The 15,183-nt window shown below is 50.7% G+C and overlaps 1 protein-coding gene across 1 annotated transcript; it reads left to right on the plus strand.

Annotated features, from left to right (window-relative positions):
• The first annotated feature begins 11,585 nt into the window (after nucleotides 1-11,585).
• Nucleotides 11,586-13,811, plus strand: LOC138829608 (cytochrome c1, heme protein, mitochondrial). The gene is made up of 7 exons (XM_070026025.1): nucleotides 11,586-11,747; nucleotides 12,219-12,415; nucleotides 12,504-12,630; nucleotides 12,718-12,875; nucleotides 12,971-13,131; nucleotides 13,322-13,422; nucleotides 13,512-13,811. The coding sequence occupies exons 1-7, from the start codon at nucleotides 11,613-11,615 to the stop codon at nucleotides 13,614-13,616; spliced, it is 984 nt and encodes a 327-aa protein (XP_069882126.1). The 5' UTR covers nucleotides 11,586-11,612; the 3' UTR covers nucleotides 13,617-13,811.
• The last annotated feature ends 1,372 nt before the right edge of the window (nucleotides 13,812-15,183 follow it).

Below are 15,183 nucleotides of genomic sequence, written 5' to 3' on the forward strand. Positions count from 1 at the left end.
GACAATCCTTACTTTTCAAATTTCCCCAATTCTCTTTCCAAGGCTTTCTTTACTTCCTTCTTTCTTTACAATTCCTTTCCCAAGGCTTTCTTTACCACCCTCTTTCTTTACAATCCCTTGAGCATCTTTGTGGCTGGAGTTTAAAACTGCCCAATTTTCCTTTAGCTTGCGGAACCTTTATCTTAGAACAGCCTTAAGGCACCACTGTGATGCAGAAGCTTGCTAGATTTTAAGGCTAAGAGTATTACCTCCATTGATAACACACTCAGGTTATTACCATATCAGAGTCAAACTAGGCTGAGACCCTAGAGTGGATTTTCAGTCACTATGCACTGAAGTGCCTAAGACAAGCAAGCCAGTGATATCCATGTCCCCAATATCCACTGTGGGAAGAGAGAGGATTTCTGGATATCTTCCAAAAGAATGTCCCACAAGATTTTAGATTTAGCAGCAGTCAACCAGGAAGCAGACTCAGGTGATGGAATCAGGCAGGAGTTTTTCCAGGTGGCTGTCAGGCCGTCGTTGAACTTTACCCATTAGGGTATGCAGCAACAGCAGCAGCAGCAGCAACCGCAACAGCCAGGTCTCTCAGTGGCTCCAAGGGACTGTCACACCTCATGCTGGGCTGTAAATTCCTATACAGACTGGTTAAGGATACATTGCATAGGCTTGGCAGGCTTTGATCCTGCTGGTTTTTAAGATCTTTAAACAATAGCTCAGGACAATTTACTAAAACCACAACCTTTTTTACTAACCAGATATTTTTGTAAATCTTAGTCTTGTAATCATCTCTGACAGATGCAGTTTCCACACCTTGAACACCTACAACAGTTAACACTATTTTTTATGCCTTCTTCTTTTTTTATTTTATTTTATTTTATCTATTTTGCCTCATTTCTCCAAAATTTCTGACTCTGGACCCTTGATCTTAAAATGGGGGTAGAAGGGCGAAGGTCAATCTTCTGTAACTTCTTCAAGCTGACTTCAGGGGCGTTGATCTTACCTAGCCAGGAACCTATAACCTTAGCCTATTTTACAAAGAGGCTATCAGGGTTAGATGTCATTAAGAACAATATTTAACTTTTGACAACTGCACAGACCTTTTCTCCGGCTACAGCAGTGTAGCTTGTTTAGTACTCTGGTTTGTAAAAGCATCTTTCTAGATGGCTTAGGAATGTGATCTCTAATGATCCCAAATAATGCCTAAGTTACCTTTGCAGGCCTTTAGACAGATATCAATAGAAACACTCTCTCAGGTTTACAAACTTTTTCCTGGGCAGATGAATTTCATGTAACTAGTGTCAGCTCAATAGTTACTGCCAATTAGAGCTTTTGGCACATAAAGGGGTTGAGATTTAAACTATCCCCCACATTTTATAACATTAGCTTTTTACTATCACAGAGGTCTGGCAAGTTCCTGTCCCTTACAAGTAGTCATGAACATTAGGCATGCTTTCAAACTATCTTCCTATGACCTCCCGGCTCTGACCAGTTTTGAAGGGCCACGCACAAATGACTCTAGGATCTGACATTTCTGCCATCCAAGCAGTGGCTTTACTGCCTCTGGATGCTCTTCCATTGCTTTTGTCCCAGGAGTGTCTTCTTCACATTGGGATAAATGCCTCATTGGCATTTTCCTTAGCTGGTTGCTGGACTCAAACTTGGGGCCTGAGCACTGTCCCTCAGCTCTACAGCTTAAGGCTAGCACTCTGCCGCTTTGAGTCCCAGACTCGGGGCTTGAATGCTGTCCCCTAACTCTTCAGTCCAGGGCTAGTACTCTGCCACTGTGAGTCTCGAGCTTGGGGCTTGAGTACTGTCCCCCGACTCTTTAGTCCAGGGCTAGTACTCTGCTGGCTGAATAGAGGTGACAGTCTCACAGGGACTTTTCTGTGCCCGGGCTGGCTTTGAACCAGTTTGCAGATCAGTGAGTCTTACAAAAGGCCATTTTACTCCAATTGAAAGCAACAAGGTGGTCAACAAAGAAGTAGCTTTTAAGCATGCTCTTACCTGAAACTTATTAAGAGTCAAAGTTACATCTGACAACTTGTAAGAATCCTCTGTGCTTTGCTCTGGTCTTTGCTGGAAACTTAAAAAACAACCTATAAGAGCAAACTAGAATAGCAATTATTTTGGTAATCCTAATTTTTTTCTTTGTGCACATTGAGGCCAATGTTAAGAACAATTTTACATTTAAACTTTATATCCAAAAATCCATTCCTAATTTTTTTAAACCTCTTATTAATCACCTTTAATATTTTATACTTTAGTTTTTATTTGCATATGAAAAGATCCCTTGAAATCTTGAGGCCAAGTGTCACTCATTGCCTCTTGGTTGCTTGTTTTAAAACAGATACACATTAAGATTTTTTAACTCAAATGACAATTTTTCCTTAATGCAAGAATTACAGTCACCTTTACTATATCACGAAGCTAGACTTAACACCTTTATAACTTTTAAAAACATCCTAATTGTAGAACATAATTGAAAGTAAGCCATATTATAGAAATAACTTTTTGCCCTCTTTTTAAGGCCTTCCTAATTTTAATGTTAACACATCCAAGGGGAAGTTTTTCCAGTACTAATCAGATCATCACACCACTCATTTTAACCATCATGTTTTCAGTGTCTATCTGCAGGGAAAAGAGACAGAACAATGATGGGCCACTTGGCCCCTCCTATGGAATGGCCACACACTCAATCTGACTCTTTAGGGTTAGATGAACTGCGTTTGTGCCAGTTTGCCTCACCATGCGTGGACTCCTCCCAGGGCCTGTCCCACTGCATGACCAGCTGAACTGCACTTCTGCTTGTTCACCCCTTACCCCTAAAGATAGGTCTTCTGTTGGTTTCTAAGTTTTTCCCCGTCTCTTCTCTTGGTTCTCAAATGAAATACAGTTTTAGATAGACAGAACAGGTAACATCTTTGACAGTGTTAAACTAACCTTTACATTTAAAATTTTAATATTTATCCCAAATTTTAGCCAAGGGAATTAGATCGCAAACAGCCAATGCATTTTTGTTAAGCCAGATAACTTGATTACAGTATAAACAGTCTTATGCATTTTAAAACATTAGTCTTTAAAATACCAGATTTTCTAATTTGCAAGTTAAAGAATCTTTAAAAAGCCATTTAAAACAATGTGAAGTTTTTTTTTTTTTTTTTTTAAATTTTGGTAATGTCCAAACCTCATAACCTTTTGTTTTCTTTTTTTTTTCTTTTTTTTTTTCTTTTTTTTTTTTTGGGGGGGGGGGTCCGGTCGTGGGGCCACAGCACCACAGCACCACTTCCGGCTTTTTTTTTTCTTTTGCTTATGTGGTGCTGAGGAATCGAACCCAGAGCCTCATGAATGCAAGGCAAGTGCTCTACCACTGAGCCACCTTCCCAGCCCCATCAAACCTCATAACCTTTTGAATTTTAAATTTAAACTCACCCAATTGTTACAGCATGCTGACAATTCTTATCTTTGAACACGTTCACAGACACACACAAAACACTTACACAGATCTTAAAGCCTGCAAAAATCAAAATCAGTTGTACATACACCTTTTAAAGTTTTTAAACAAAAATTTAAGACAGTATTCCTTTTAAACCAGGTACCTTTGTTGGGCTTCATTTTCCCAGAGCTTGCTTGTTAGCAAGGCAATTCACTAATTAGTCTTTTGGATCTCTGTGCTGTTCTCATTCAGCAAGCTGAATCCAGAGTCTGCTGAGTGAGCCTGTCACACTCACCCAAATCTTCCCTACCTCAGAAGACATAAAACGAACACACACACTAAACAAGACAAACAAGTGGCCACAAAGACAAAATCAGGTCTCAGTGAATGGGATGACATCTCACCACTTACCAGGGGACTAGAACCCCCTCTACCCGATCTCGAGGACAGCCCCACCCAGGGGTCCAGGGGACGTCTCCCACTGGCCCTGCTGGCAGTCTTAGAGCGCGTCCGCCAAGACTCTCCGCCAGCCCCAAGACCACACCTGCAGGCTTTCACCATTCCTGAAATATGAAAGTTGTATCAAATGATCTAATTGTTTCTTATTCTCTTGGGGAGGGGCTGGTTGCCCCTCTGCCCGTTTTTTGTTTCCTCTGGAAGGAGGAGTTCCCTCTTTATGGAACTTAGATTTACATTCACTTTTTCAATGGTTCCCTTTTTCCTGTGGGAACCAAGGATTAGTTTGTTCTCCCACTCCTGCTGTGGAGGCTTTAGTGCCTCGTGCTTTTAGCATATGTTTTAAAATAGAGACAAACTATCCTTATTTTTAGAAGATGAACTCCCCATGATTTACTCGTTATCTTTCTCAGTCACAACTGAGGGGCCTGCAGCACCCCAACGAGCTTCTGACTACTATTCCAGGTGAAAAGAAAAGAAAGAGAGAGAGAGAGATGCTTACCTCCCAAGGTTCCTTGACTGAAGAAACTGCTTCGTGCCCCGCTCTGAGCCCCACGTTGGGCGCCACCTGCCGCGGACCGGGTTCTGTCGGGGCGACGGAGGACACCTAAGGGAGGAACCTGGAATAGGTGGGGAGATGGCAAACAGACAACTCACACACAAGAGGAGTGGATGCTGAGTGCTGAGTGCGATTTAATGCAGAGGATAGCAACCTTTTATAACAGAAGTCTCATGAGAAAGGGCAAAAGGTTACACAGTCTTGCTGCATGGCTTCTTTCTTGGGTGGTCACCAGCTGGGCACCTGATAGGCATTTGTCTTCGGCTTATCTCTAAGGAATACAATGGGTTTGGGTTTCGATGTTTGTCACCAATTAACCATTACCTATTTTTATAGAGGCCTTAACTTTCCCATAAGATCTTTCCTGTCTCTTCTTTAATAGTAAACTTTAAGGAGACCTAGCAATTCTCTTAGTAAATAGCAGGAAATTCTCTCTCCTAAATAATTATCTCAGCAATTGCCATACATTCTTTCTGTTTTAGCTGAGCCTATAGCTTCTTGTAAATCCCTTACAAATAATTCCTTCTGCTGAAGTGACTTTGTGAAACCCCCAATACTTTTATATTTACTTATAACTTGTCTCCTAGCCTCCATAAGAGGGGTTTCAGGTTAGCACTTAACTCTGGTGAGTTAGTCATATTTTTAAGACACTCATCAGATATTGGAGTCGTCAACACTCTTAAGAGAGAGCTTTGAATAAGGGAACGTTGACAATGAGCAAGTACAAAAAGCAGTAGAAGCAGTAAAAGATTAACAGGCACTCTTATGAGGGAAGAAAGACAGAAACACATCTTTTCCCAGGGGTTTGCCAGCCTTTTTCCAGGAGTAGGCCTCTTAGAAGCCCTATTCTCCGAGGTAGACTTCGGTGAAGTCCCAAAACTTGGAGATAGGTTTCTGTAAAGCCCCATTCTCTGAGGTAGACTTTGGTGAAGTCCCAAAACTCAGAGATAGGTCTCTGAAGCCCCTATCATGGTCTGATAGATGGTTTCCCATGCTAAGCAGACTCTACTGGGGTCGGCGTGGCACATAAGACTCATATAATTAACCAGCAAAAAGCCAGAAATGGAGCTATGGCTCAAGTGGTAGAGCACTAGCCTTGAGCAAAAAGGCAAAAAGTTCCTGAGCCCTGAGTTTGAGCCACAAGACCAGCACAAAAAAATAATACCTCAGGTGTAATTGCCCCCCCACCCCCACCCCAGTATGCTTTCCCTGAGGGGTCTGTGGTCTCGGGGTCTTGGGGGAGGGGCACTCACCCCAGGCTTCACTTTCTCCAGCAGGACTGTCTTCCCCTAGGAAGCCTCTCAACCCTGAGGGCCAGGGGGTCACAGGGTGAGCAGCCCTGGGGAGTCTATCAAGTTTATCTCTGGTGTCTTTAGAGGAAACCACTGGTTCCCATTAGTGGAGCCTGTGCCCTAGGTCCAGAAGAGAGAGCGCAAAAGGGAACCCAATCTGATGAGCAGTCTTGCCATTGACTTGGCTGTCTTCTGCCCTTGTCCTTCTTAAGGCCCAGTAAACACCCCATCTCTGCTGGCTGCCAACCTCTCCGTGCTGTCCAAACACGTTTCAGGGCTCTGCCATGCTAAGTGAACCAGGGATGCCGGTCCAGAACTTTAAAGTCTTTGTGAGCTGGCATCTGATGCAAAATCTCCCTCCTGGCATTATTGCTGGATTTGACCTTAACATTTTAACCAGATTTTTGACAGTCAAATTAGAAGTGGAAAAAAAAAAATCAAAGCCAGCCATGCAAGAAAGTCTATAAGGCTCTCATCTCCAGTTATCTTAACAAAGCCTAAAGTAGAGCTATGGCTCAGTGGTAAAGTGCTAGCCTTGAGCATAAAAGAGCTCAGGGCTAAAGCTGGGCGCTGGTGGCTCACACCTGTAATCCTAGCTACTCAGGAGGCTGAGATCTGAGGATCACGGTTCAAAGCCAGCCCGGGCAGGAGAGACCGTGAGACTCCTATCTCCAATACACCACCAGAAAACCGGAAGTGGTGCTGTGGCTCAAGTGGTAGAGCGTTCACCTTGAGCTGAAGAGCTGAGGGACAGCGCCCAGGCCCAGAGTTCAAGCCCCACGACCGGCCCAAAAAAAAAAAAAAAAAAGAGCTCAGGGCTAGACACCGGTTGGTCACACCTGTCATCCTAGCTACTCAGGAGACTGAGATCTGAGGATCTCGGTTCAAAGCCAGCCCAGGTAGGAAAGTCTGTGAGACTCTTATCTCCCATAAACCACTTGAAAACCGGAAGTGGCTCTATAGCTCTAGAGGTAGAGCGCTTGCCTTGAGCTGAAGAAGAGGTAAAGCACTCGCCTTGAGCTGAAGAGCTGAGGGACAGTGCCCAGGCCCAGAGTTCAGGCCCCACAACTGACAAAAACAAAAACAAAAAAAATAGTTCTATGGAATGAATGACTTAGTTGGAGAAGTGGATTTCTGCCCTGATTTATCAGGAATATTACTTGTACATCTTTTTTTTTTTTTTGGTCGGTCATGGGACTTGAACTCTGGGCCTGGGTGCTCTTCAGCTCTTCAGCTCAAGGCAAGTGCTCTACCACTTGAGCCACAGCGCCACTTCTGGTTTTCGAGTGGTTTACTGGATATAAGAGTCTCACAGACTTTTCTGCCCAGGCTAACTTTGAACCGTGATCCTCAGATCTCAGCCTCCTGAGTAGCTAGGATGACAGGCGTGAGCCAACGGCTCCTGGCTTACTTGTACATCTTTTGAAAGGGGGTGTGGGCATGATGGTACACACATGCAATCCTCGCTCTTGAGAGGCAAGAGGATCACAAGCTCAAGCATAGACTGCCCCAGACCATGCCTCAGAATAAAAAGGGTGGGGGCTGGGAAGGTGGCTCAGCGGCAGAGCGCTTGCCTTGCATTCACGAGGCCCTGGGTTCAATTCTTCAGCACCACATAAGCAGAAAAAGCCGGAAATAGTGCTGTGACTCAAGTGGTAGAGTGCTTGCCTTGAGCTGAAGAGCTGAGGGACAGCGCCCAGGCCCAGAGTTCAGGCCCTACGATAGACAGGAAAAAAAAAATAAAAAGGATGGGGCTCGCAGAGTGGCACACATCTGTGATCCCAGGTACTTAGCGAGGCTAGGCAGGAGGCTCACTTGAGACTAGGGTTTAAGACAAATCAGTTAATATTGTGAGACCACATCTCAAACAAATACTAAAAAGTTTAATACAAACATAAAATATTATAATGCCCGGGGCTGGGAAGGTGGCTCAGTGGTAGAGTGCTTGTCTTGCATGTATGAGGCCCTGAGTTGGATTCTTCGACACCACATAAGCAGAAAAAGCCAGAAGTTGCGCTGTGGCTCAAGTGGTAGAGCACTAGCCTTGAGCTGAAGAGCTGAGGGACAGCGCCCAGGCCTAGAGTTCAGACCCCACAACCGCCAAAAAAAAAAAAAAAGATAGATAGATAGATAGATAGATAGATAGATAGATAGATAGATAGATAGATAGATAGATAGATTATAATGCCCTAAACCCAACTTGAACATGAGTACAGGCCATCCTGAATGAGAACTCTCCCACAACTGGCCAGTCGTGAGTGGTCCATACTGTGATTGGCAGGGTATAAGCAAGGGCAAACTGTAGGAACAGACCTTCCACAGAAAGACTGCCCTCTAGCCACATTTACCTCCGGAGGCCTCAGATGGAGCATGAGAGGTGTGGGCCATACCCTAGGGCACCCAGGCTGGCCTGAGCCTCACACCTCCTGGCCACAAAACAGCTTCACTAGCAGAAGGAAAAAGAGAAATTGTGCTGGAACTGGCCCAGGAACTCAGAGCCTGGTGTTATCCCTTAGCTTTTTCACTCAAGGCTGGCACTCTACCACTTAAACCACTGCTTTTTACTGGTTAGAGATAAGAGTCACAGACTTTCCTTCTTGGGCTTGCTTTGAATCATGATCTTCAGATCTTAGCCTCACTAGCTAGGATTACAAGCGTGAGCCATCAGTGGCTAGAAGGGTTAATAAATTTTTACCTCAAAATGGATTTGGTGTTTTCCGACCCTCTTGGAATTCATGAAAGGGAAGCATGGATCGAAGCTGTTCCGAGCTCCTAGAAGTGCACTTCTCTGCATCTGAATGGTCCAGGGAAAGTGGAAATGGGAGATGTGGAATGATAACTGCCCTTCACAAAACATCTGGTTAGATTAGTTACTGAGTTAGTTGGGGGGAAAGCAAATGCACAAATCATTACTGAACATAAATACTAACTGTTATTGTTTGGCACTCAACAACCCAGGCCAAGTTAGAAGAACAATAAAGAGTTAGATTGGCTGCTGATGTGTGGTTAAACATTCCTGTGAGTTTTTTGTTTTGTCGCAGCACGGGCATTTGAACTCAGGGCTTTGTGCATATTAGGCTGTCACCATGCTTCCAGCCCTGCTTTTTGCTCAATACTTAGCAAACTTCTCCCCAACCTGGACTTGAATGGAGATCCTCCAGATTTCAGCCTAAGTAGTTAAGATTGCAGGTGTGATTACAGAGGCTCAGCCATTCCTGGTTGCTTGCTAAGTGACAGGAGAGAGGCAGGAGGAGTTGTAGGCATGAGCCTGGTAGAGCCTGGGGAGGACAGTCTAGAAGGGAGCCCTGGGGCAATTCACAGCATTATTGTCAGCTGTGTCCCTGAGGGGCCCTGAAGGACAGCAAGGCATCGTGGTTGTGGGGTCCACGGGCCTTGAGTTCATTTCTTCCCACACATGCTTCCTGAGCACCTTTGCTCAGCAGTTGAGTAAGTAGGATGAAGCCTTCCCAGCCAGACAGCAGGGTTTCTCTTCCTAGGCAGGAGGGCCACAGAGCCTGTCACAACAGTGCCAGGGTAGCCTCTCTGGGAGGAACTGGCTGTGCTTGGAGGGAAGGGGTCATGGTCAGTGTGGTGCTGGGAACTGTGGCTCCCTGTGGCTGCTGGGCAGAGTTCTGGGGCTGGAACTCAGAGGCCGGGTGCTCTGAGTAGGTGCAGGGTTAAGTGGCACTTCCTTCTCTAACCCCCAGAAAGTCTGAGGGACATGATTACAGCCTGAGGTGGGACATACATAGGTAGCCACACCTGGCTGGGAAGATTACAGGTCCAGAGACCAGGTTATTGCCATAGGGGAGAAAAGAGCCTGCTGAGGTGGCTTGCCCTGGGGGGAAGGGCACTGGGATCTCAGGATGAGGTCTGGGAAGGCCTGGAGCCCCCCAATCCCCCCACCAGTCTTCCCACTGCCAGGCCTTGTGCAAACACCCTCCTGGGACAGCATGCATCCCTGCACCCAACTCGGGCCCTTTCCAAATCACCCTGTACACGTGGGGCTTCTGGGTGGCACTGGTGAGTCCTCTGGACTTGGTGTTCTCCACTCTTTCATAAGTTGAGCCTGCTTTCCCCAGGGTCCAGGCCAGACTCCACTTCTGAGGCTTCCCTGTGTGACATGTGTGCCGTACACCCGCCGGGACCTCCCCAGTGCCTGCTTCCCTCCCTCATCTGCCCAGTCATCACAGGAGCTCCTCTGTTCTCTCTCCATCTCCATATGCACCACCTGCTGCTCTTCCTCCTTCGCCTGTAGCAGTGACCAGTTCCTGCCCTGCTGCTGTCAGGCATCGCTGCCTCTCTAGTGTCTGTTCAGCAGCTGCAGCAGTCCTCAGTGACACTGCAGTGGGCTGACTGTGCTGGTTGCCCAGTCACAGACGCTTTAGGAGTTGCCCATTGAGCCCCAGTAAATGTGTGACTCCAAGGCTTGTGTTGCCAACTCCTGTCTCTTAACGTTTTTCTCATCCCAGGGGTAAAGCCATTGTGCCCAATCAGCATTCTCCATTCTCTGCTCTTCTCTCCTCCCAGCTCCAGCACTGGGGTTCCATACTTGGGACTCCTCTCCGAGTCCTGGGGCTTGAACTCAGGGCCTGGGCACTGTCTGTGAGCATCTTTTTGCTCAAGGGTAGCACTCTACCACTTGAGCCACAGCACCACTTCGGGCTTTTTCTGTTTATGTGGTGCTGAGGGCCTCATGCATGCTAGTCAAGCACTCTACCACTAAGCCACATTCCCAGCTCTTCTTTTTTTACTTTAAGTAGTTTGGAGTACTGGATTTGAACTTATTAGGCACGCACTTTTTCACTGAGCCACACTTCCAGCCCTGGATCCACATCTTTATTTCTCTTGGGTATATACCTACATATGAATTACTTGACCGAATAGTAAATCGTGTTTAACCTAGGGAAGAAGGGCCGAACCATTTTCCAAAGCAGTTACATCATTTTACATACCCACTAGCAATGTCCAAGGGTTCTACTTTCTCCACATCCTCCTCAAAACTTGATACTGTGCATCTTATTTATTACAGACAGCACAGAGGGCGTCAAGTGATAGCCCATGGTGGCTGTGATTTACATCTCCCTGCTGTCTGACGGCAAACATCCCCTCCTGTGCTTTTGTTACTTTGTGCATATCTTGTGCCTTTTCGGAACCTGGAGATCATACTGGAGAGTACTGTAGCATCTTAGTGATACTAACTTGAACCATTTGTAAGCGAACTGATTTTTCCTTTTTTTTCTTTTTTAGAGTGTATGTGTGTGTTGTGCATGTGTGTGCGTGTGCGTGTGCGCGCGCCTGTGCGTGCGTGTGCGTGCGTGGGTGCTGCTCAAGGCTGGCACTCTACACTCGAGCCCCAGCTCCACTTCCAGCTGTTCGGTTGCCCCGTGGAAGTAAGGCTCAGGTCGGCCTTTCCCGCCCAGGCTGGCGTGGACAGCCGTCCTGGGCCTCAGCCTTGGGAGCCGGCCTGCGGCGCGCGCCGCCCTGCCGGCCTCTTCTCCTCCTGCCCCTGGGAAGGCGGCGGCCGCGGCTCACCCTCGCCGCGGCACCCGCGCGCCCACCCCGCGTCGCGCTCGCGCCCGCCCCAGCCCCGGGTCACGTTTCCGGCGGCAGTCTGCGCCGACCGCATTCAGCTCTTCCGAACGCACATCTCGGAACACGCCCGGAACGGGCGACGCGAGGAGCGGCGGCGGCGGGGTGCGGGAGGCGCGGTGAGCAGCCCCGCCCGAGCGCCCGTCTCCAAGGCAACGGGGAAGCGCGGGGCGGAGCCTGGCGCGAGGCCCCGCCCCCGCCCGGCTCTCGCGCGGTTTGAGCTCGCGTGGCGCCGCAGGGGCCGACGGGAGCGGCGGCCGCGCTGAGGAGGGCCGACATGGCGGCGGCGGCGGCTGCTTCTTCGCTTCGCGGGGCGGTGCTGGGGCCGCGGGGCGCGGGGCTCCCGGGCGCGTGTGCCCGGGGGCTGCTGGGCGGCGGGCGGCCCGGGCAGCTTCCGCTGAGGACGTCTCAGGTGAGCGCGGGCGCGGGCCGGCCGCCGCGCGCCCCTCCGCCCGTGAAGGTCACGGCGGGGAGGCCCGGGGCGCGCGCCGACGGCGGGGGGCGGCGGCCGCCGCGCGGAACCCGGGTCCCGGCGCGGCCCCGAGGCCGGCCGGGCGCCCGCGGCCCGGAGTGCGTTGCGGCCGGGCGCGGGGCCGGCGGGTCCCTCGGAGGGCGCGCCGCCCGCCGCCGCCGCCCAGCCGGGCCCGCGTCCCGGGGTGACCCCGGCCCGACCTCGGCCAGCCGCCGGTGACCTTGGTTACCTCGGCCGATCGCGGGCTTCGGAGCCGAGAGCGCCTCGTGCCCGCTCCCCGGGGCCGGATTCGGGGACCCGCCGCGGCCGGGCGGGCGGGCGGGCGGGCGCCCCTGGCGCCCCGCGGGCGGTGGGCCGTGGCCCGTGCCGGGTGAGTGGCGCTCTGGCCGGCGCTGAGCGGAGCTCTTGCAGGCAGTGTCCTTGTGCTCGAAGTCCGGCCCTTCCCGGGGCCGGAAGGTGACGCTGTCGGCGCTGGGCGTGCTGGCGGCCGGCGGTGCGGGCCTGGCTGTGGCCCTGCATTCTGCTGTCAGCGCTAGTGACCTGGAGCTGCACCCCCCCAGCTATCCGTGGTCGCACCGTGGCCTCCTCTCCTCCCTGGACCACACCAGGTGTGCAGCTCGCTGGCTCGGGGGAGTTCGGGGTGGATCGGGTGGGGTGGCATCTTCGACGCCCCTAATCCTTTCTCTCTCTCTCCAGCATCCGTAGGGGTTTCCAGGTATATAAGCAAGTGTGCTCTTCCTGCCACAGCATGGATTATGTGGCTTACCGCCACCTGGTGGGCGTGTGCTACACGGAGGATGAAGCGAAGGCCCTGGCTGAGGAGGTGTGGGGGTCAGGAGATAAGGCCGGCAGGGCTTGGGGCGTCTGCTACAATGGGACTGCAGGATCCTGACCCTGCTCTCCGTGGTAGGTGGAGGTCCAAGATGGCCCCAATGAAAATGGGGAGATGTTCATGAGGCCAGGAAAACTGTCTGACTACTTGCCAAAACCGTATCCCAACCCGGAGGCTGCCCGAGCCGCCAACAATGGAGCCTTGCCCCCTGACCTCAGCTACATCGTGAGAGCTAGGTACACGGCCTGTCCACAGGGTGGGGCTGGAGAGAAGGAGGGGAGAGGTAGGGCTGCCTGTGCCAGAGGCTGAGGAGTCATGGATCTGGTTCCAGGCACGGTGGTGAGGACTACGTGTTCTCCTTGCTCACCGGCTACTGTGAGCCACCCGCTGGGGTGTCACTACGAGAAGGTCTCTACTTCAACCCCTACTTCCCCGGCCAGGCCATTGCCATGGCCCCTCCCATCTATAACGAAGTCTTGGAGTTTGATGATGGTGAGTTTTTCAGGAAGCCCTTTCCCATCCCCAAGGATGCTATCTCCCTGTGTTCCTGGTCCTGCCTGTGCTGCCCACTTCTCGTTTAGGCCTAGCTGAGCAAGCTCTGGAGTCCTGGCACTCTGAAGCCTTGGGTAGGGCCGGTCTGCCTCCGTGGGACAGGTAGCTCTCACCGCTGTCCTTGTCCCAGGCACCCCCGCTACCATGTCCCAGGTTGCCAAGGATGTGGCTACCTTCCTGCGCTGGGCATCTGAGCCAGAGCACGACCATAGAAAACGCATGGGCCTCAAGGTGAAGGGTTGTGGAAGGGTCACAGTTGGCACCTGAGGGGCTGGGTGGGTCCTTCCTGCCTCCCTCTTCTGATCCTGCTTTGTCCTTAGATGTTGATGATGGTGGGCTTGCTGCTGCCCTTGACATATGCCATGAAGCGGCATAAGTGGTCAGTCCTGAAGAGTCGGAAGTTGGCATACCGGCCACCCAAGTGAGCCTCTCCAAGGCTGGCTTCCGTCTTGCCTGAGCAGACCCTCGAGCCCAGGAGCCATCCTAAGGCATGTTCAGGCCTCAGCGGCACCATGTGGCCCAGCCCATCTTTATTTGGGACAGGAGGGGGAAGGAGACCAGGCTCTCACTCCAGATCTTCCTTCAGCCCTCATCATGGAAATAAATTAAGTTTCTCAACATTCACCTTTGCACTGTTCTGTGGTAGGACTGCATGCTTTCAGGGGACTCTGGGACTAAGACCTGTACCCCGTGTGTCTAACTGTGCCCTGTCCAATATCTGAGTCCAAACAGTGGTGAGTATGAGATGAAAACCAGAAAACTGAGCCAGGCGCTGGCGGCTCACTTCTGTAATCCTAGCTACCCAAGAAGCTGAGATCTCAGGATTGTGGTTCCAAGCCAGCCCAGGCAGGAAAGTCCATGAAACTCTCTTATCTCTACCCAAAATAGCTGGAAATGGAGCTGTAATTCCAGTGGTAGAGCCCTAGGCTTGAACAAAAGCAGCTCAGGTACAGTGCCCAGGTCCTGAATTCAAGCCCCAGGACTGACACAAACACAGGAAACAAACCTGGCTGTTAGGCTGCAGTGCTCAGCAGGGTGGGTGTGACCTGGCACAGAGGTATAAAGGTCATGGCTCAGTCGTCCATGATCCAGGGACTGCTTGGATAAACAAAGTGTCAGATTATTGGACCAATCTGCCTCCATACTGAGGCCTGTATCTCAGCAAGGGGAATACTGCAGATGGCTTAGCAGAGCTGAGTGGTATCTGGAAAGGGGGCTGGGTCAGACAGACACACCTTGGTATATTTCCCCAGCTTTGACCGGATAGCTGGAGGGTCACGTGAGTGTATGTGGTGTTGGGGCCTACTGTATGGAGTGACACATAGTGGTGCAGATACGGGGACCAGGCTTGACACAGTGCCTGAGAAGACAGCAGAAGATGGTGTGGAGGCACGGCAGCAGTGGTCTGGTGTCGGGCTCATGACTTTATCTTTTTGCCAGTCTTGGGCCTGGGCGCTGTCCTTCAGCTCTTCAGCTCAAGGCTAGTGCCCTACCACTTGAGCCACAGCGCCACTTCTGGCTGCTTCTGCTTATGTGCTGCTGAGGATTTGAACCCAGGGCCTCATGTATACAAGGCAAGCACTCCACCGCTGAGCCACCTTCCCAGCCCCATGGTTCACAACTCTCTTTTGGGGTGGGGGGGGTCCGGTCGTGGGGCCTGACCTCTGGGCCTGGGCGCTGTCCCTCAGCTCTTCAGCTCAAGGCTAGCGCTCTACCACTTGAGCCACAGTGCCACTTCTGGCTTTTTTCTTTTTGCTTATGTGGTGCTGAGAATTGAACCCAGGGCCTCAGGCATGCAAGGCAAGCGCTCCACCGCTGAGCCACCTTCCCAGCCCCGGTTCACAACTCGAATTCTGAACTTCCCTTGGCCCTGTGAGGGGAAGGGAAGCACCTACTCCCACTATTGATGTCATCCTGATGAGAGTGCTGGTGACCAGGCTGGGGAGGGCAGCAGAAGCCAAGGACAGTGACTGACTGGAGCTGACAGCTAGG

The sequence above is a fragment of the Dipodomys merriami genome, unplaced genomic scaffold (genome assembly GCF_024711535.1).
Source record: "Dipodomys merriami isolate MVZ:Mamm:240054 unplaced genomic scaffold, mDipMer1.0.p SCAF_174, whole genome shotgun sequence".
NCBI lineage: Eukaryota > Metazoa > Chordata > Mammalia > Rodentia > Heteromyidae > Dipodomys > Dipodomys merriami.

Coding starts and splice junctions, on each gene's coding strand:
- LOC138829608 (XM_070026025.1), top strand. CDS start 11,613: ATGGCGGCGGCGGCGGCTGCTTCTTCGCTTCGCGGGGCGGTGCTGGGG. Junction 11,748..12,218: donor TTCCGCTGAGGACGTCTCAG/GTGAGCGCGGGC, acceptor GAGCTCTTGCAG/GCAGTGTCCTTGTGCTCGAA. Junction 12,416..12,503: donor TCCTCCCTGGACCACACCAG/GTGTGCAGCTCG, acceptor CTCTCTCTCCAG/CATCCGTAGGGGTTTCCAGG.